Below are 22,328 nucleotides of genomic sequence, written 5' to 3'. Positions count from 1 at the left end.
TTGGGATTTCTGGTGTGGGGGAGACAAACCAGGAAGGCAGGGACAAATGGGCGGCACATTTGTTTGCAGATTGGTGATATTATCTGGCTCTTTTCCTTGTATGTGGACTTCCTTCCTTGAAGTATTCTTCAGGAGGAACTACCTCCACCTCTTCCTCCCAGAGAAGCGCAAAACCCGTTGAAGTTAGAACCACTCCAACTACTAATATACCCAGGGCCCTCCCCCCCCTGTTCAGTTGGTACCTTCCTGTGCTTTGCATATGCAAGAAAGATTTTTTGGGGGGCGGAGCTTGGGGAACGAGCCGTGCACAGAGCAAGGCGGGAGAGGAGCTAAGCTGCTTGTCCTGGACTGCACTAGAGTGGAAAGGTAAGGAAACGTCTGGGGGAACAGCAGCAGCGTGGTGTCAGACTCTGGGGTGGCTGATGCTGGGGTGGGTGGGTGGCCCACTGGGGAGATGGGCATTAGCAGAGGACAGCAGCAAGCAACTGGTGCCCAAGGCTCATAGGAGCCCAACGCTGGGGTCCAGCATTGGTCCCATATTCAGCAATGGGCACCAACTGCTTGGTGGGGGTTCACTGTGGGGAGTGTTTGCAGGGATCCCAACCTGAAAGAAGCAATTTCAGGGAGGTGTCCCTCTCATTTCAGGGAGGTGCCCTCTCCCCCCCATCCGTGGAGGGAGGATTGGGGGGGCTGGGTGAGAGCACCCCCCTTCTTTGCTATCTGCAGGCTTTTTATTTTTATTTTTTTTCCACTACAAACGCAAAAAATAGGGCTTGCTCTATGTTTTGCGTTTGCAGTGGAACGCAACACTGGCAAAGTTTTGCCATGCGTTCGATCGCACTGTTGGGGGGGGCGGGGGGAGGGGCGTGGAAGCGGTGCCATTATTCAAAATAGTGCTTGCAGCATTTTTATCGCATCGCGCCCGAAAGCACTGCAGCTACAATGTGCCTTGTGATCCCGTGCGGGCGATGCCACGGTCCGCCACGCCCCCTCAAGCCCGGCAAAAAAGTGAGCGGGCCGCAATGCGGGCAGTACGTTCTGCCCAGAATCGGACCAGAGCGCACTGCTTATGGTGTGAACTAACCCTAAGCCCTGTGTCCAGTATACATGTGCGATTAGTTTTGGAAAAATTAGTTTTCCGGACCAAATTCGTTAGCGGTAGTCTGTACACATTTTTGTTTGTGGATGAATTTTCATTGCAGCAAAGTGACAATTAAAAAAAAAAACTATTTTATGTCACTTTGCTGCAATGAAACGAATGCTACGAACATGAAATGGAAATGAACATTCATACACACTACTGCTAGCGAAAATTTGTCCAAATCCCGAAAAACAAAATAACACAAAATCCGAATCAAAACAAGATGAAACTCAACATTTTTTTTGCCGGTGCACATGTCTAGTGTCCAGCAGGTCACGAAGCCCTGAGTCCAGCGGGTAATGTGACTGTCAGGGCGGTGCGGGGGAGACAGGGCGGTGCAGGGAGGGGGGCCCCGGCCTAAAGCTGTGTAAGGGGCCCCGAAATTCCTGATGGCTGCCCTGAATATACCATCAAAACACTATGGGCCCATTCACACCTACACCTGTGCTTTGCCATGTGAGCAGAATGCACACAGAACAGTGTAAATCCGCCCAAGACCCTGTGCACAAAGACCCAGGTTGTTGCAGCATGTCAAGACGCGTGTCACTTTCTAAGATGCACTCATACATTCATTGGTAATAGCATCCCAAAGCACCATGCTCTTTTCATATCAAAGTACCCTGCATTTTGATGAGGCACAGTTAGGAAAAAAGGTGCAGGGACTTCTCTGGTGTGATTGTCATACATAAGGCAGCCCATTGAAATGAGTGGGCTGCCCTATACAGGACACACAGAAAATGTGCGCGCATGTGTCATCACACCCACAGAAATGTGGCTTAAAGAAACCTGTCATGAGAGACATATGTAAGCTGTGTATGCTAGTGACTGACCCACTAAAGAACGGATCGTATGGATATTGGGTATATGTCTAAAAACATTGACACCAGACCCTGCCAGGCAAGCAACATTCTGACCCAGAACAAGTAGGCAGATGAGGACCTCTGACATTCCCGATCTGCATACTTGTTCTAGATCAGCGACTCAGAAAGTATTAAAGACACTGGATCAGTGCCCATATTTCTGTCATATGACAAGCTGGCTTTAATCATCCCTCGGGGACACTTTACATCAATGCACAAAGAGAAATTCACATTTATGACAAGCGCTTTTGTATGCGTTTTCTTGAGCACCTATAAGTGTTAATGTCTGCTACTATCATATGTCGGTGTTGTCTTTTTTTTGGGGGGGGTGGGAGGGGGACAACAGTTGTGGGAAGGATTGACCAAACCAAAAAAGGGGGACTTCTTTCTCCTTGCATTAAAAGTGTATGATATTGCACACGATCATACCTCGCTGCACATGATCATGTGAATCCATTTGTGCTTATAGTTACTGAGGACAAAAAATAGTACAAGAACACTGCAAAGTTATCTGAACATCCTATGTAGACACAAATTCATTTTCAATGCGTTTGCAGATAAGCATGCAATGCATTTAAATCCGCAAAAACTAAATAGAAAAATCTAAGGTCCTGCATATGGACCATATTTTACACTGTACATATGTAAATATTTGTTCTAATATAGAGGCAAATGTTTTCTATTGGAGTCTGTGTCCCTCCTTGTTTAAGGCCCTAGCTTCCTTCGTCGCTAGGTTGCAGTTGGTTCAAGCCCCTAACATCCTTCATTGCTAAAGTGCAGCAGCTCAAGCCCCTAGTGTTCTTTGTTGATAGGATGCAGGTAGTTCAAGCCCCTAGTATTCTTTCTTACTAAGATGCAGATGGCTTAAGTCCCTAGTGTCCTTTGTTGCTGAGATGCAGGCAGCTTCAGCCCCTATTTGGATTCCTTGCTAGGATACAGGCAGCTCAAGCCATCTTGTATTCTTGCAAACAATAGAGCACCTTTGTGCTATACTCACAAAAGGTGCAAAAACACAGAGCACTTTTTATGCACAATCTTGCTGCCAGCTTCTACCTTCCTGCGTATTAGACGCCATATTTGCATATGACTGTGCCCTATTGTTCTGAATATATACTTGCATTAGTGCCCAGTGTATTTCTAAATGTGCAAATGTATAACCCTTTGCTGTGCAGAGCTAGTGCTGCAGGAGCTATGATGTAATGCGTGAGATTTAAATCCCTTCCTAGTAAGGGACTTAACTCCTTGTTGAGAATGGCTTACTTTATAGTATATTGATTTCAGCTGAGACACTTTCAACAATGGACCTATCATTGAAGAGCATACTTAAATGGATATCTCCTACATGTTTTATTACCAAAGAAAAATATAATAATATAATTTTTTAAACTTGAGTTGTATATTTCTTGCCATTACCCTGACCCGCCACCAGATAAATTCTCCTAGTCCTGGATTCCACATATGATAACACAGCACCGCAAATGGAAAACAGAAACAGAGAGAACAGGAAATAGTAAAATACTGACCTGCATGATATGATCACCAGATATTATTTTAAAGTAAATATTTAATTAACACCTGAAGTGGGGCTACCCTGCACTGCAAGGGTTAACTGCTCGTTTTTGCCTAGAGTCAAAAATAAAAACTTATTCTGATCTGATCCTCCGAGCCAGCTTGCTTTTAGACCGGTCACCAGAGCCTCAGTCCCCCTCCACTGCAGCTGTCTAAGGTCCCTGAATCATCACATTCAATGCAGAGTATATTTACTTTTTTTTCACCAGTATATGGGAGTATTATTTACAGCACTTATGTGGCTAATATATCTACTTGCAAGACAGCAGTAGTAGTAGTTGTATTGTGTTTGCCATTGATTAGTGCAGAAAGTTTGGAGTCCAAGGGGTCTATTTATAAAACATTTACAGAGCCAACGTCCCTGCAAATGAGATTCACAGCGCATTATGGCCACTAGATGGAGCATAGGAATTTAATATACTCCTCGGTTTCATCTAGTGGCCACAGTGCACTGCGAATCTCGATTGCAGAGATCTTTGCTCTGCAAACGTTTTATAAATAGACCCCTAAGTGATACCCTTTATTGGCAAACTTAGGTTTTTTAAAGATGCAAACATTCAGAATTCCCCAGATCCCTTCATCGAACTGTGTGCAAAGCCTGATGAAGGCATCTAAGAAATCCCAAAAGCTTGCATGTTCAATAACTTAAGCTATGTCATGACCTGGGGTCCAGGGCATAGGGGCGTGTGAGCTCCGAGTCTTGCAGAGCAAGTTAGAGTAGAAATGGAGCCTGGAATGAAGCCTGGGGTACAGTGCAGAGGACTCGGAAACTAGGAGTCTACGCGTTATCGGGGAAGTACTAGAGGCGCAAGGTCTAAGAAGGGCCAGGTCTTCGACAGAGCCTCTAATGGTGAGGATGATTGGCTGCTGGACACCTTCCAGGTTGCGGCCCTCTAGCGCGCCCGCACAGGCTCAGGAAACTGGTTGCAGCACCATAGTGCTGGATACACAGACAGCGGTTCTGGATACTGAAAGACACAAGGGTAGAAGTCCAAACAATAGTGTGATAGGAAGCAGCAACAACACGGCTATCCAGGATTCACTGAGGAGCAAGGCTGCGTGGAACAAGCAGCCACACAAGAGGACAGACACATAGGTAAGCACAGGCGCAATGGCTCACTGAAGGAGATGATAACAATCCACTTGCTGGACATGCAGGATCTCACTGGGTGCACAAGGGAATCCAGAGACAGACGGGACAAGGCAGGTAGTAGCAATCCGCAGGGATACAAGAGCAAGTGATATGCTGCTCGGTTGGCAAGCAACAAGTGAACTGAACCTTTAACACTGAAGTTCAGAGTGGATTGGCAGGAAGCTGAGCACCTCGGACAGGAGGCACAACCCGGCGCTGGATCATGGCACAGAGAAGTGTGACAATTTAGCCAATAAAAAGTATCACTTTAACTCCAAACTTTCTGTACTTGCAACACAGTAATATCAGCATTATCACCATTGGCAGGACTATTACTAATATACCAGTGCTCATTTAATCTGCAAGTGAGAGCAAGCACCAGCTAACTTACATTATTTATATACTTAAAGTGAGACTTAACTAAGGAGTTAAATCCAAGCCAGACTCAAATAGGGTTTTGCTGCTATATACAATAAATCCCTGGGTCAGCACAAATTCAGAGATGATTTGAGGATCTACAGCCGAGTGATACACAAATGAGCTACATTTTTGCTAATAGTTAATGTGCTTGAATGCTTTTTTAAGATTTAACTCCTTAGTTTAGTGTCACTTTAAGAGCATTAAGCCAAAGCAGAAAATACACTAAGAACGTTCGATTTTGCCCTATTTTCACAACAGCTGGCTAACTTAAACAGAACAAAAGTGCATGCAGTTTTTGCTGGATGAATAGCTATGTGAATAGCTATAGGCCCTATTAGTCTTGTGTTTGGGGCCCAGGGATTATTGTATGTAGAAAAGAAACCCTATCTGAGTCTGGTTTGGGAATCCGGTTTAAAAAATAAGTTGCATATTATTATTTTTTACATTCAAATTTCATGATACCCAAATGAACCAAGTAAGTAGTTGTTAATAATTCAGTAAGTTTCTTGTGGCCTTGTGTTAAACCAGCTTAGTGATGGGTTCGAATGTTTTCTAATGACAGTGTTTGTGGCACAGAAATGTTTTTTTTTTTTTTTCTTCTGTTGTCACAATGGGGGTTTAATGTCTGTCATGGAAGGACAGTCATTCTGCATTGGATCCCTGTCACAATGCATAGTAATGAGCAGAATATCTAACCTAAGGACGTAAGGGCAGAATAATTATCAAATAATCCCTTATTAAAATCCTAACGAGAGGCATTAAACATCGGCCAAGAAAAGGCCCTGAAACAAGCTGAGCAGCACACGCTGCTCACAGCAAAACAGGATAATATCAACAATTACCCAGTATAAGCTCATTAGTACAGGGGACGCAGAATGGCTCAATGCTGGGGGGGCTGGGGGGTGACAGTGAAGGACAGTGACAAGGAGCTCTCCAATCACATAATGGTTTAATAAGCAGCTGGGACACAGTAAGGGGTCATAAGCAGTGGCAAAATGCTGCTGCTGCTGCTTGCTTACTAAACCTGGAGTCAAAATTAACCCTTTCACCACTATTCTTATCTAGGGTGGAGAGTCATGGAGAACAGAGTTTAATGTCTTGGTGGACTATTAGGAGCTTTTTAAGGTTTCATTTATATTTCTCTGCACACATATTTAAGTAATTTATAAAGTGTTTCAGTGGGCTTACCTGGAGGAGAGAACTTTATGTACAAATTTTCTGCACAAAGATGCATATCATTTAGTACCATTCATCCCTATGGAAGCTGCACTATACCACACCTGCAGGAAAATTGCAGAAAACATTTTCAGGAAAATAACTGCACCAAAACAGAGAGATAAGATATAAATGATACCATTATACACAAGAGTGTCTATTCATAGCAGAGAGTGGATACAGATATCTGTTCTTTGCTATCCTCTGCATTATTTCACACCACTGGCTTTATTTTATGGACTATGCTTAATGCAGCAGAGAGAACAACATGATAGGAGGAGAGGATGGTCATATGACTGGGCTCTCCTGCCATCCTTTTTTTCACCCACTTAAGGTGCCAATACAGCTTGAATTTCAGCTAATTTCTGCTAAATCGGCCAAAATGTAACCTTTTCGCTGTTATAATTCACATTTTAGGTCTGAAAATGACCTACAACCCCCAAACATTATGGGGTCTATTCACTAAGCTGCCGTAGGCAGCCGAGTGAGTAACCGACCCGAAGTGAAGTGAGCCGAACGCTGTTCGGCTATTCACTTCAGGCTGGTACGGCTGATTCCAGCCGTATATCGGCTGAAATCAGTCATACATCGGCTTGCTTCGGCTGGCTTCGGGTCGGCCGAACATGCGCAGCATGTTCGGCCGACCCGAAGTGCAGAAGGAGTTCGACTCAGCCGATCCAACATCTGGATCGGCTAGGCCGAACCTAATGCAGGCTACTTGCTGCTGTTCGGCCTATTCACATAGATGTCGAACAGCAGTGAGTGAATTATTTTAAATCACCATAGGAATGCATAGCTAGATTCCTATTGGCTATTTCACTTTGCAATAGCAAACTAGCTATTGCACCCTGCTGCTGTCAATCATTAGAGGGGACCTGATGAAAAACTGTCAATCATTAGAGGGGACCTGATGGCTCCGCCCAGCAGTCAGTAGCAGGCTGTCAGCCGGCCAAAGGCCGGCCGTTAGGCTAGTTTCGGCTTTCACCTCGGCTCAGTTGAGCCGAAGCATATGCCTTCGGCTCGACTGAACAGCTCGGCCGACTTCGGGAGCTGTACGGGCTATAGTGAATAGCCCGTACAGCAGCCCTTCGTTTCTACTTGAACTGAAGGGGTCCTGGGTCCGAAGCTAGATCCTTCGGCAGCTTAGTGAATAGACCCCTATATTTTCTGGAAGCAAAGACCCTGTAGAATAAAATGGTGGCAGTTACAAATGTTTATGTTGCACGATATTAGCGCAATTCTTTATCAAACCCAAAAATATAGTAAAAAATGCACTCACAATGAGGTTACAAGTAAATAGATACCCAACATGCCCAGGTTAAAAATTGTGTGCATCTGTGAAATGGTGACAAAATACGGTACCCCAATTTTAAATAGGTGATGCATTAAAAGCCCATACAGGTCTTTAGTTTAGAAATATCCGTGAATATTGGCCCAAAAATTATTGTTCTCAATTTTTTTTATTTACTTAGTTGCTATCACATGGGGGGGCATACAAACCCCCTTTGTGATGGCATACCAGTGGTTACAACTTACAGGTACTCGTTAAGGTGATATAAGGGGTTTTAGATAGACCCCCTTTCCACTCAAAATAAGCTATTGGAGCGCAGTCGAATAGCTTATTGCCCAGCTTCTGCAGCCGAGCAATGACAGCTGAGGGCCTGGAGGTGATGCAATCAGTGTCGCTTCCGGTTCCATTCAGCGGGAGGAGATCAGCGAATGGATGTTTGCTCGTCTCCTTCCCTGCTTCTTGCTGACACCCTAGATGCCAGTCCCGGGCCCACAGCTCAGGAAGCAAGGTGGAGGGTGTTTTGGTCGAGTGAAGGGCAGCCCCTGGAAGTAATCTGGCAGCAGCTTAGCCGCCAGAATCGCTTCCAGTGTAAAGCTGGCAGTCAACTTTACACATGTAAACAGAGCCCTCACAGTTTAAAGGGCCTGCTGCCAGCGACATATGACATACATCGGTGGCAATGAAACGGTTAAGCCATGGGTGCAACGGTCAGCACCCCCCACTCAACAAACATCAATTTCTAAATCAACTTTTGTCAAAGGAGCCAGTCCAAAACTCCTCGGCAGAACAGCTCCTGCATTCAGTCAGATGCAGGCGCTGGTCTAGTAATCAGTAGTAGCCGGCAGCAGGGATTCCTCCATCCATGATACGTAGCATGGATAGAGGAATTGAGGGATTTCTATAGTTCAGCGCCTGGGTTTAACGCAAGAAATTTGAAGTCTCTATGGCCAGCTTTGCTCATTCATTTTAATTGCACTACAACTTGCAAAATTGCTTCAGAACCCATTGGCAAGCATAAAACACATAGAATGCTTTTTTTTTTTACAGTGGCAATAAGGCCAAAATGCCGCTTTATAAATGGACCCCTAAAATAAAGAATATGTTTATAGTTTAAATATGTAAAATACATGATCACGGGATCATTTTGTGCATATATGCATTTTTTATTGTAATTGTACATATGTATTGCGTAGTCACCAGTGACCTCACATACCTATTCCCTAAATCTGTGTAATGGCCAGTAACAGTTTGCTAAGTGCAGTTACTTAAAACAATCAATCAAAAGTTACTTTATTGAAGTCAGAAAGATCATTTCTGATTGGTTACTATACATTAGACATGTGCACTGCCAAAAAATTCCTTTAGTTTCGTTTCGTTTTAAATTCAGATTTGTGTTATTTCGTTTTTCGGGATTCAGGTGTGAAAGTCAATTCGGATTCAGATTCGGACGAAATTCGGTAGCGGTAGTTCGAACGTTCGTTTCGTTTTCGGTTCTTATTCGTTTCTTATTCGTTTCGTTCGTTCGTTTGCAGCAAAGTGACATTTGAGGGGGGGGAAATGTTTTTCTCCTTCTCTAATGTCACTTTGCTCCAACGAACGAAACGAATAAGAAACGAAAACGAAACGAACGTTCGAACTACCGCTACCGAATTTCGGAAATGGAAATTCGGATTCGTTTGCATTCGTTATGTCTGTAATTCGGAATTCGGATACATCCGAATGTCCGAATTTCCGAAAATTCGTCCGAATTTCGATTCGGAACGAAACGAATCGCGCATGTCTACTATACATTACTGCACATTGCTCTCTGGCTTACTGGATAATGTGGAATCCCATATAGAAACTTTACTATGGTTATCTTGAGTGTACTAGTGAGCAACCAGAAATCATCACTACTCTCCTAAATAATGTGATATTAGATAATGATTCACTACTGATTGCACGCCTCAGGAACCTGTATGGTAGATCACATACTGTATGTGTACAATAGTTGGAATTCTGCAGTCAGTTTACTTTCCATTGGATGTTAGAGGGGACAACCACATTTTTCTTTGCACAGCGTGAGACGTATACAAGTTTAAAAATAAATATACAGGTGTCCTTTTACCGTTTTTATGTGTTTTAATTTTATAGCGCATGTTTAAAAATATAAAAAAAATTAGTGTCCGGCACGCGCTGAACGTTCTAAAGCTTTATTGTGATAGCTTAAACAGCTCACACAGTACAAAACCGCTAACACATTTCAGCCTCCCAGGACCTTTATCATAGCATGTTTCAAAATAACTAAAATCTGGTTGTTGTGGGTAACAGGCACCTTCTCATGTTTTATTTTGATGCACAGGTCTAAAAAAAAAGACAAATGTTCTATTATTAACTATTAATTTAACCAAAAGAAGTTTTGAATTAATAATAAAAAAAACACCTTACAGAACCCAAAACCTGCAGTGTTATTCCAAGCATAACCCCCCCCCCATGAATCATGGCCCAATTGGGAAAAAAATAATAATTCCTGATCCTAAAAAGGAATTTAACAATCTATGGCATTATTTTGTATAAATGTTAATAGCCAGTTATATCTCATGCATTTAGGTGCAGAGTAGCTACTATTTTTTGGGATGAGAATAACTGTGCACGAAATTTACTATAAGGACCATGTACTGTATGCATTTAAACATGATGATCATATTCCCCTTAATTGCTTCATCTCAAAAAGGAAAAAAAAATATTTGAGTTAATCTCTCCTCATAGCTGAAGTCCTCCATGTCACTTATTGATTTACTTTCAGTTCTCTGCGCCCTTTGCAGTTCCGCAAAACCTGTTTTGTGAACTGGAGCCCAAAACTGTATATTCCAGATGGCGTCTTACTAATGCTCTTTATTCGGGAATTATTATATCTCTCTTTTGAGTCTCTGGGGTTGATTTACTAACCTTATAAACACGTCACGAACAAGTATACACCTCTGTAGTGTGTTCCCTCCCAGCATGATCTATTGGTGGAATCTAGACACCTTTGTAGTGTGTACACACCCAGCAGGTGTGTTGTGCAAAGCCCTGCATGAATTGTTGTGTAAATTAGCTCTACATTGTGTTGCTTGCGTTGATGAATGCAGGAATGTAAATGCATGACCTAACCATTTTTGTCTAAACTGTGAAGCAGCATTATATATGCATCATGTGCATGATTTTTCCATATATGGCATTAGTGGAAATATGCTTTTAGAGACTTTTTGGTTGATAAATACGTTTTGCTGTGTAGAAATCACACGCACCTAGTGCGTGCGTGTGTTTAGGTTAGTAAATCACCCCCTCTACATCTTTTACTACATGAAAGTATCTTACTTGCGCTAAAAGCTGCAGGACACCCAGATCCTAGTTTTACCCCCTATTTTGTATGATGCATCTATATTTCTGGTTCATTAAGTCAACGTTTTACCCCCCTCCCCCAGACGCATTCCTTGTTTTTGTCCCCCAAGTGCATAACTTTGCATTTATTATCATTAAACATCATTTGACATGCAGTTGCCAAATTAAACAGTGCTTTCAGGTCAGCTTGTTAGAGACGTCTTGCAGGGACTTTCAATACGTAGCTTTGTGTCGTCTTCAAACATAGAAATTGTACTTTAAATACCAAACTCCATATTTTTTCTTAACAGGTAACAAAGGTAACTGTCCAAGATCAGAACTGTAGAGTACACCATTGGATGTGGACATTTAGCCAGTGTTTTTACTCCATTATTATTTATTTATCACAGGAATTTAAATAGCAATTCGGCTACGTCCATGTCCAGACCAGATCTGGAGCACATATGCAAACGCAGTGCATTTTTGCCACGTTCCGGTGCGGTTTTTTTTAGTAAGTTTAACCACCTCCCGTCCGTTGGCTGTACCTAAACGGCTGGAAGGGAGCCTTGTAGATGTGGGTGGGCATTTTAAGACGGCCCGCCCCCATAGTGGGAAAACTGCAGTAAATGTAAACAGCCGGCGCTGGCCTTTTTAAATACAAGAATACAAGCGTACCGCCTGATCGCTTGTATTTTGTGTAGGTGTGGGTATTTTAGGTATGGTAGCTTTTTGCGATTTTGCAGGCACGTGCAATTTTAAGGCTTGACATGTGCTATATACCTGACGTGACCCTGTCTTTTATATTTTACCAAAAAATTGGGGTGATAATAAATGTTTCACAACATTTCATAGGGAAACAGGTTTTTTTTTCAAAACCTTTTTTGTTATATAGTAAAAAACTAAAAACCCCAGTGGTGATTATATACCACCAAAAGAAAAGCTCTATTTGTCCCCAAAAATTAAATAAAATTTGTTTCAGTACTGCAGCGCTGAATACTGAAAAACAGCCTGGCCAGGAAGGGAGTTTAACACCCTGATCTTCAAGTGGTTAAAATGGGCTTTCAGTCCAGAGCGTTTGCATGGGCTTTGATGCATTTCCATGCGTTTCCAGTGCATTCCAGACCAACGAAAATGAGACTAGCAGTATCTTTTTTTTTCTGGACCGAATCGGACTGTGTTGGTGTGAACAGAGCCTAGAAATACCATAGGGATACATTGGGATGCTTTTTTTTGTCCGGGAACAGACTGTTCTGGTCTGGACATGGTCTGGACCTGGTGTGAACAGGCCCTTAATGCAGCACTTTACATACTGTTCATTCACATCAGGCTTACAATTTAGGGCCCCTGGTTTCCTCATCTGTCAGAGTATGCAGAAAAAGAACTAACTGTATTTTCCTAAACAAACAATGATTTTTTAAACCTGTGCTTAAAATTGACAGTTGTAGAAAAAAATATATAAATTTGGTTGGTAAGTGGCAATTGCTCAAAGAATAACTTTTTAGACCATGTTTCATGGTACACCCATATTTAACATGGTCCCATCCCACCCCCCAAATGATCTGAATTGCAGGGGTTCTCTCCCCGCTGGCTCCTGTCTACTTTTTAATTTGGCATGACTGTTTGCTTCTCCGTCCACACAGCCACATCATCTATTTACAGATCTTTAAATGGAGAAACTGCAAGTCCTGTCTGTCGCCATGGCAGAGGGAGGCATAGTTCTCAATAGATTACAACTGTGGTGACATCACTATGCTTGCAGTCCACTGATACTTTCTCCCGTCCCATAACTACCTCGATACAGACCTAGGGCTGGGGGAATAGTCTGCAGAAATTGGAGCATTGCACCCACAGATCGTGTTTGCAGTGCTTTGCGGGTTCAAATGCAAATGATTAATAAATGTAAATGTTTCGTTTATTAACATTTATGCATTTAATACATTTTTTGCTGGATCATGCCTTGAAAACACTTTGATAAAATAAATCATGCTTGTTTTTATTGATTTGGCAATATTCTGAACACTTTTCACATGTTTACTGGTTTTATTTTTGTGTGCAGATGGCAGCACTGCAGAGTCCTTTCTATGGTGACAAAATGAACTTGTATTCTCTGTGTCAGAAGATAGAACAGTGTGAATATCCTCCCCTACCAACAGAACACTACTCTGAAAAAGTAAGTAGACGCACCCAGTATCTGCCAGAGAGCACATAAGCATTTTTCAAAAGCAGAAGGGACTTCTGGGTAATTGCCATATTTACATGGCAGGTCTTTAAGTGAATATCCCACCTGCTGTTTTTTTTAAGCCTAACAGTATTTGCTGACTACCGATGAATAGTACTGTGTGCACTGTACATAGTAAACAAAAATAGCAGAGTATTAATAAGTACATGATGTGTATTGTAGTGCTGCCGCTCTTTCCATATTTCACGCTCCTGTGATGTCAGTTCAGTAATTGCCTGCTGGCTCTAGGAATTAGTGTAAGTTGACAGATGTGTTTCCTGTCTGTACAATTACTGTCTGTCCACCTCCCTCTGGCAGTGCTAAAGAGCACATGTAAGTACAGTGATACAGCTGAGGGTGCGAAGGAGTGTTTAAGGCTCCAAAGCACCAGCTCAGGCAAAGCCAGGCTCCAGATGGTATGCATGCACTATTAGCACAGCGCCAGAGTGAAAGTGCGTGGGGCGAGCCCTTTGGCTCTGGTTTAGCTGTCTGTACATGCTGCTCCTGCCAGTAAAAGTAGCACGTCTTCTTCTTCTCAGAGATTTGATTCGGCATGAGATAATCTCTATAAAAAAAACTAAAAAAAACAAAGAGCGGCACATATATTAAAACCAGAGGCCAGGCCTGAGCTGACCCCTTTCTACCTGCTGCTGATCCTTGGCCTTAATTTATATTCTAAGTTGTGCTTTATCCAGCAAGCGCACTCTCCGGGGGGTGCAGTTCATGGATTTGCTGTGATTCATGAAATAGAATTCTTCCTTAAATTGTTCCTCAGTGTGTCATGCTCCGGCTTTAAAATATAAACTGTTGGCGTATGTCATTGTATCTTGTGTTTTTGTGAATTTCTGCCTGCTTGAATATCACAGCAGCTGACTGCAGTATTAAAAAAAAATACATCAAAATAGGGTTTATTTATGTTATTGTATATAGTTATTTCTCTTTTAAAGGCTATTTATACTGAGCTTTAAAAGGACTTGTCAGAAAGAAAATATGGGAGCTGCCACTGCTGAGATCTTTTCCAAGGTGCATGCTCCTGAGATGTTTTTCTTTTCTTTACTGCTTGGTTAGCCATTGACCTAAAGCAAGTGTGTGCTAATCAGTTGCCTCAACACTTCAGTGGGTACATGTTCGTTCCAGGTTAGTGACTTACTGAGTCGTGATAATGACAAGCCTAGAGCCTGCAGATTCAAAAACAATGCAGCAGTGGCTGCCCCTTATTTCTATCCTGACAGGGCTAAGAATGCAAATTACCAGCAGGACACAAATGATGGAATCCAGAAGTGCCAGCACATACTTGTTCTGTGAGGTGGGTTGAGTGACTACCACTGAGAAGCAGGATGTAGGAGGACATCAGGTGACAGGAAGGAATTACTGAGACGGGCAATGCTGGGGAAGAGGTGAGTATTGCAGCAAGATCTGCCTTTAATTGTTGTCGTTTTAACACCTCCAGGCATACTTTTTTGGTATTTGGCCTGACTTATGCTTTAACTCTTTCGCTGCCAAGCCCTCCGGAGCATTTTGCAACTCAGCTGGCCACGCCATTTTTGCAATTTTTCCCATTGATTTGATTTTCAACTGCTGCGTTGCTACGTTTGTAAAAGACCCCCCAAACCATATATTTTCTTAAAGCACAAGCTCAGTAGAATAAAAAGATGGTGCTACTAAATTTGTAGGCGATGCGATAATTGCGCAAATGTTTCTCAAAATTCATATTAAACCGATAAAAATACACAATTGGATTGATAAAGCACACTAAAATCAGTATCAGTGCACAAAAACACAATTGCATTGATAAAACACACTAAAATCAGTATCAGTGAACAAAAAAAAAAATTTCTGACTAAATCTAAAAGATAAAACTGTATTGAGTTAATAAATAACAAATATTTGCAAATTTGAAATTGCGCCTTTTTGCGAAACAGGTAAAAAAATGAAGAAACGCAAAAGTGTAAATAAGCGACCTATGTTGAAAATCGTGTTTGCGCTGTGTTGGTGTTTGTGTTGTGATAAAATGATACAGGCATATATTTAATTGCAACACAAGGTATCACAAGGCACGGCAATGTGTCACAATGCTTTGCCATGTGCTGCCACAGTTAAATTAATGTGGGGGGGGGGGTTGTGCTTTTTTTTTTAGTTAATCTTTTTTTACACATTTTTTAACAGTTTAATTTTTTGTACCTTTTTGTATTTATTTTTTGGTTTTACTGTTGGGGGGGCTACGGTGAAATATCTGGGGTCTAAACAGACCCCTAACATTTCCCTTTTGAAATAGAAAAATAAATTGAGTCCTCAATGTCTTTTTCTGCAGCCTCAGCACTCAATGAATGGAAAGCACTCAGTACAGAGGCTTCCCATTCATTCAGAAACTCTTGATAGTAAAATATTTACTATCGAGCAGTTTGAATGGGGAGAAGCCTCTGTAGTGAGTGCTTCTCCCCATTGAGAAAGTCATGAATGAACAAGTACTATGTGTCCCCAGTTATTTACAAATGATTCTGCTTGTCAGGAGCTGAGCGGGACGAAGGCCAGAGCATCCTGCTCAGCTCTTGGCAACCGGTGACGCCGGTGAGCTGGGCGGGAAGCCACAGAGTGCCACAGGTTACTAAGAGCTCCCCTGCCCGCCCCCACCCCGAAGAGATGCCGCCTGAGGCAACCACCTCAGACTTTCTCATTGTAGGGATTGCCCTGTGTATATATTATCCAAAATCAAATCAACAAACATAATCTAGTGTACACAAGTAAAATCCCACCAAAATACTGTTTCTCTCATCTTTGATATCATGAGAGAAATAAAAGCCCCCCAAAAAATGCGTAGATATACATCATGCCCAGTATGAATCTCACATGTAATGAGAGAGGTGTATAGTGATAGCGCTATTAGTACACAACACTCCCATGCAGCCTCCAGGTGCAGTCATATTACTGCTCACCTAAAAAGTGCATATGCGGGAGATATAAATTTAGTAATTTTGTGTAACCTATTATAGTATAAAAGTGCACAAAGTAACATGTAGAAGGTCCAACAGACTCAGTATCCAGCACCTAAAAGTTATGATAGGAAACCAAAACATTGGCCACTTAGGGTTTATGTGTGCATCATGTGGTATGTTCTGAAAGCACAGTTGGCCAAGAGGCAAAACGCAGTGATATGCATGGTTCTGCCCACTATGCTAAATAAAGAATAAACCCCTTATTTTGGGGGATTTGGTTTGGAAGTGTGACATGTAGATACCGTCTGTTTTAAGAAGGTTCTACTATTAACTATTACTATTAACATTTCTACCTATTTGAACACTACTGTACATACAGTATCTCTCTATTTCCATAACAAGGGGACAGAAGACACACATCCATCCAGTTCAACCAAAAATAACAAAAAACACCTTACATCCTCAGAATCCTAAAGCCGCAGTTTATCTAGAAGGTGAGCAAAATACTTCTAAAGTATAGTTCAATTTTCTTTAACAGGGAAAATAATTATTCTTGACCGCCATAGGCAACTAGATATTCCCTGCATCAACATTCTAGTGTTATTTCTTATATATGAATAGCTACTTATATTTTCATGCATTTAAAAAAAATATCCACCCCCTTTGCTGAAGCATTCTGAGTTGGCTAGAACCAGTGGAAAACTATGCCACATGTTTATAGCTTGTACTGGTAGGAATGCGTTCCATATGAAAATGTTAAACCTCTTCCCCTCTAGGAGCAATTGCTCTTATGTCTTTTTGGTGACCTTTAAGTGAACATATTTTCATAAAATCTGCTATATGGACCATTTATGCATGATCAATTCCCCCTTAACCACTTTTCTTCGAGCTTGAATAAATTCAGTTCACTTAAAGCTAAACTCCAGTAAAGGAAAAACTTTACCCATGCAGTGGGTTCGCTGCTGCACTGCAAGGGTTAATATTATATGGGACTGCTGGTATGGGATAATGTCAAAGAGCTGATAGCTTTACAGAAGGTACGTAGGTGTATTTAAGTCAATATAATCACACTGTATCACCTAAACTTGGCATTTGGTGATATGACCTGAAGCAGATCTGCACTATTGGAACCAAATTGTGCAGAATCTTCTTTTTATGACACACAAGCAAAAAATAGCCTTTCCTTTCTTAAAGTCAGTTAAAAATTCATGCCAAACAGTGACATCGCTACAGGGGGCAAGGGGGGCCTAGGTTATTCCTTTGCCCTGCGTTAACAGTGTCGGATCTGAGTGACTTTGTGGGACCTGTGCACCCGCTGCTTGTGCGGCAGTCAGAGCGGCGGAGGGAGAGACCATTTTCTCGGGGGGCATCAGAAATTGCCCAGTTCCGCCTCCCCCAACAAAACATAGTAATGTGCAATGTGGATGACAGACCCATTTTAATGACAGTAATGTGCCAAATGTTTGGCCGAGATTCCATTGCTGCACACAATGTCAGGATGTGTGAAAAAAAAAAAAAAGGACAAACAACTGCAACGGAATTTATTATTACAATATTCTATTCTGTAAGCAACACCTTGTTTTCTGGTAGTGCCCCTCCCGACACTAGACTCTGGATCTGCATCCTGTATACTGCAACCGCCAGGCGACGAGAGATGATGGAATCGGCACCTGGCGCTTGCGGTATTCAGGATTGTAGGCGGCGTTGGACTACATGTTGCAAAATTAATTAAATCAGCTCTCGGCGGTTGCGACATGTAATCCGACGCCGATCACAATCTCCCTCTTCATCTCCTCCGCGGTGCTGGGAGGAAATGACAGCACTCTATGGTAGATAACCGCACGGGGGGAGACATCCAACCAGGCACTTCTGGCCCTGAGTCTAACCCATCTGTCCACATACACATACCTTTTTATTGTAGTGTGAGTCAGTGTGTGTCATTGCATACCGCATTACTCTCCTATTTGTAATCTTATTTATATATACATTATATACATATTTCGGGGTTTTTAGTGGTATAATTTAGTGGTGAAAATTATTAGTGCCTCCCCCCCCCCTTTTGACTGTGGTATCTTATGTGCCCCCCTATACATTGTTCCTAGAGTCGCCACTGATGCCAAACAATAGGAAGGATTAATTAAAATAATTTTTTTAGGGAAAAGAGGCTATTTTAGGGAAATCACATTGTGTATATGTATAAAGAGTGGTTTTAGAAAATGTATTTGTAGGCTTTTCATTGTAAAGTAATTAAAAAAAGACACTGGCATCTAGGAAGATTTTATCTTCATCTGCAGAAGGAGTTCTTCACTGTAACAGTTGTGAAAGTGTAGCATGTTCTTTGTCAAGAACAGTTAAACGGTTAAAGGTGTCATTTTCAGGCCTAAAATGTGGAATATAACATGGGTGCAAAAATGGAAAAAAGGGCCTCAGTCATGAAGGGGTTAACTTATGTACTCCTGTGACCTAAAAATAGCATCTAGCAGGCTGACAGTGCTACAGCTGGGAAAGATCCTGACAATATTGTCAGAATCCGCCCCACTGTCTGATTGACAGCTGGCTACGCCTTTTTCAGACAGAGCCATCTGTGCCCGCCCCGTCCCCTGTCTGTCCCTCCAAAGTGCACTGGAGTAACATAGGGGGGAATTCCTGTGCGGAGCAGTGACTGGAGAAGAACGTGAGTTGATTGCTCAGCTCTCGATCTATAGAGCTGACGTGTGACACCTGCAGTGTCCTATACCGGCTCTATGTATTGAGAAGAGTACATTTTAATACTTCTCCTTTAAAGGATTTATGTTTTTCTAGAAGAACAAAACATAATGGATACTTACATTTCTAAAATTCCTTAGTAGAATATTGATCTGGGGGACTTATCCAAATGCCTTTGGATAAAAGTCAAGAAGGACTTTTTTGTTTATTTGTAAAGCAAAATAGAGCGCACCTATAGTTTTTAAGATGGTACATGATTAACATATATCTGTTATCAAGTTATGTAAGTTTCTTTTTGATTAAAATTTAATAAAAAAATGTACTGGACCAAAACTGGATGATGAAAAATACCATCTCTTATGTGCAACAATGAAGAAGCTGTATATATTTAATGCACCGCTAGCATTAACTATATTTAATTTAATTTAGGATACATTAATGCCTTTTATCTCTTTTTTACTGAGCTGGATTCTGTGAATGTCTTTTAGATCTAAAGATGTATTGATCATAATAAAGATCATTGGCTGGAGAGTGAATTATCTGGCCTTTGCAGCCCTTTCACACTTGTGTGTTTTATTTGGTGCATCAACATGAGCTGCTTTGCCAATTTGTTTTCAATGTGTCCTTGATACGGGTTCATTTGTTTACTCTTTATATGCATGTTGGGGTGCCACAGAAAATGAATAGCAGAGCACCCCATGGTGGATACCCAGCACATTGTGGTGTGCATTAACGATATAGCGTAGAGGGGCCTTAAATGTCTCCGTTCAACATCAGGCAGCTTTGGTTGTGTTTTATAAGCCAGAAAATCATTCTGCAGTAATTGACAGGGTTATTGAATGTCAGCAAAACCTGTCCACTTAAACTGCAGCTTACTATTCATCTCTTGGTTTCCTTGTGCCGTGAACGAGCTGTGAATCAATATCTTAATCAATTTTAAAACTACAACTATCATGCAGCTCACTCAACAATGTTTGTCCTGTAACACACATCAACGACCCAAGGAAATATTGTTTCTGAGCTTTTTTTTTTCTAGCTCACCACAAATACTTCCAATTGATCATGTTTGGATGTTGTTTTTTTTTCTCCCTCATCCCCCTACATCCCCTTGAGAGCATAAAGCAGAGCACGGTGTGTTACTGATCAGCTCAGTCATTCCCCTGGGCCCTGATCCTGTGCAACCTCATAAAGATCCTGACTAAAGCAGCTTCTGTAGTCTTGGCTCACTCCAGCAGCAATTTTGTTCTCATGCACACTGTTTGTGTTCATTATATGTGATAAAATATTAAATGCTTCCAGTGTTACAAACCAGGTTAGAACCAAGAAAATTGCTCCTTTAGCTGTACAGGCATTGATTTGCTATTATTGGGCCACTATCCTGAGCTAGCCAATTAAAAAAATGAAACGGCAGTGATCTTGAGGGAGTAAAAATCTAATAGTGACAGTTCCCCCTCCCCCATTGACTTTTATAAAGAGTTATTTTAATAAAGTATATATAAAAATGTTTTTCCTATTTAAAAAAAATGCATGAAATACAGAAAACAACATTACCTTGCTCAGTAAAGGGGTTTCACACGGCCTTTCCAATCAGATCTGCCTGTCAGTTTTTCAGGCAGATCTGATTGAAAGCTTAGTGTTAGTCTATGGGCAGGCAGATGCCTGCCCATATGTAGCGTGTGTTCATTTACATCCCATCACCTCCACATCTCTCTCCAAACCTGCATTACAAGATGGAGGGAAAAAAGAATGGACACAGATGTCACAAAAGTCACATCCATTCCGATACATTAGGGGAACTGTTGACAGATACAATACAATTATCACATATGTTTCAACCAGAAATGAGAAAATAACCTCTATTGTACCTTAAACATTTAAATGGCATTGTGTTATGAAAGATTTGCCCATTGACTGGCTACATAAAAATGTGGCAAAAACCTATGGGCAAATCCCGTTCAATCTTTGGATGAATCATTTGGGTGAATATCTTTAATAAATACGCTGCTTAAAGTATCTAAATCAACATTTCCAGGAGTTACTCAATGGCAGCCAAAATATTTCCCTCACTCAGAGGTGTATCTAACAAAGTGTGCCCCTGGCACCCTGCGCAGCTCCTGGCAACCAGTGACGTCACTGGTTGACAGGAGATGGACGGGATGCTGGCCAGATCATCCCAGGTTGCTAAGAGCTGGGGGGGGGCACATGTGTAAGGTCCATACACATCTCCCCACCCTGCTTTTAGCAACCTGGGACGTTCTGGCTAGCGTCCCGCCTGCATACACATCTCCCCACCCGCTCTGGTTGCTAAGACCCGAGCAGGGAGATGTCTATGGCCCTTACACATCTGCCCCCGGCTCTTAGCAACCTGGGACACTCTGGCCGGCGTCCCACCCAGCTCCTGGCAGCCAGTGATATCTGGGTGGGGAGATGTGTATGAGAGAGGGGTGGGGAAGAGGCAAAAAGTCAGCTGTCTCCATGGTCGGTGAACTTTTTTAAGTGTGCCATATATGCCATACCCTGGATACACCACTGCCCTTAGTACAGGTGAAGTTTAGCAAATAACAAAAGCAATATTTTGCTTTATCTTTACTGAACAAAGAATTTAAACAATCAAGGTAATTGGCAAAAAAATTGTACGTACAATGCATTCTCTGCAATTAGCAGTGATCTCAGCCATATTGATTTGCAGTAGCTGATCAGGCTGGCAAGGAAGTGCAAAGGCATGTAAGCCAATTCCTGTATACAAAACAAAATGTTTTCCGTTGATATACATTTTTGGAATGCCCTCCTTAAATAGCTGTCTTTAGCTTATGATTGTGGTCAGCACTTTGACTTGGCCATTTTAAAATACAAAAGTTCTTCTGTGTCACAATGGATTAACTTATGTTTTAAACCAACGTCATGTTGCATGATCCTACTTGTTTGGTACTTCATAGTACAGACACCTCACTGTCTACTGTGTAATTTCCAGATACAGTCCGTAATGTTGTGGGTCTTCATGAAATGCAAGTCATTCCAGCAACAAAGGAGTCCCACACCATTATACTACCTCCACCACACTTAACATTTATCATAAAGGTTTTTTTTGTTAGTATACTGTAAATTCCTTTCAATAAAATGTTGTATATATTTTTTTAGCAAACAGTTCAAAGTTTGAACCTAATTTCATTAGAGCTGTTAAATGTTCAGGTAGACATTTACATAGCTGTTTGTCTAACTTAACTGCATGTAATTTTTTTCTGTACCTCATTATAGCCACTAAATTGAGCTGAGAATCATAGGAAATAAAAACATTAGTAAGGAGATACAATTGAACCCTTTCACTGCCACCGACGTATCTCATATGTCGCTGGCAGGCGCACCGGCATCTCGGGTGTCTTTGGGAAGCAGGAAAACAAACCGATGAATCAAGGCATGGCAAAAGAGCTGTCAGTATAGTCCGACTTCTAGGAGTAGGGAACAGTGCTTTGGACAATAGTTATAATAAGAATAACTATAAGA

At 41.7% G+C, this 22,328-nt stretch overlaps 1 protein-coding gene across 1 annotated transcript in view; it reads left to right on the top strand.

Moving 5' to 3' along the window:
• Positions 1-22,328, top strand: part of NEK6 (NIMA related kinase 6) — a 194,516-nt gene that overhangs the window by 155,078 nt on the left and 17,110 nt on the right. Inside the window, exon 9 of the mRNA XM_018568178.1 lies at positions 13,027-13,140. Coding sequence (XP_018423680.1) covers positions 13,027-13,140 — 114 coding nt within the window. The remainder of the gene's footprint in view (positions 1-13,026; positions 13,141-22,328) is intronic.

Source organism: Nanorana parkeri, unplaced genomic scaffold, assembly GCF_000935625.1.
Source record: "Nanorana parkeri isolate BGI_ZX_2015 unplaced genomic scaffold, ASM93562v1 scaffold1151, whole genome shotgun sequence".
In the NCBI taxonomy this organism is placed as follows: domain Eukaryota; kingdom Metazoa; phylum Chordata; class Amphibia; order Anura; family Dicroglossidae; genus Nanorana; species Nanorana parkeri.
Note: the sequence above shows the minus strand (reverse complement) of the source record. Positions and strands in the feature narration are given on the sequence as shown.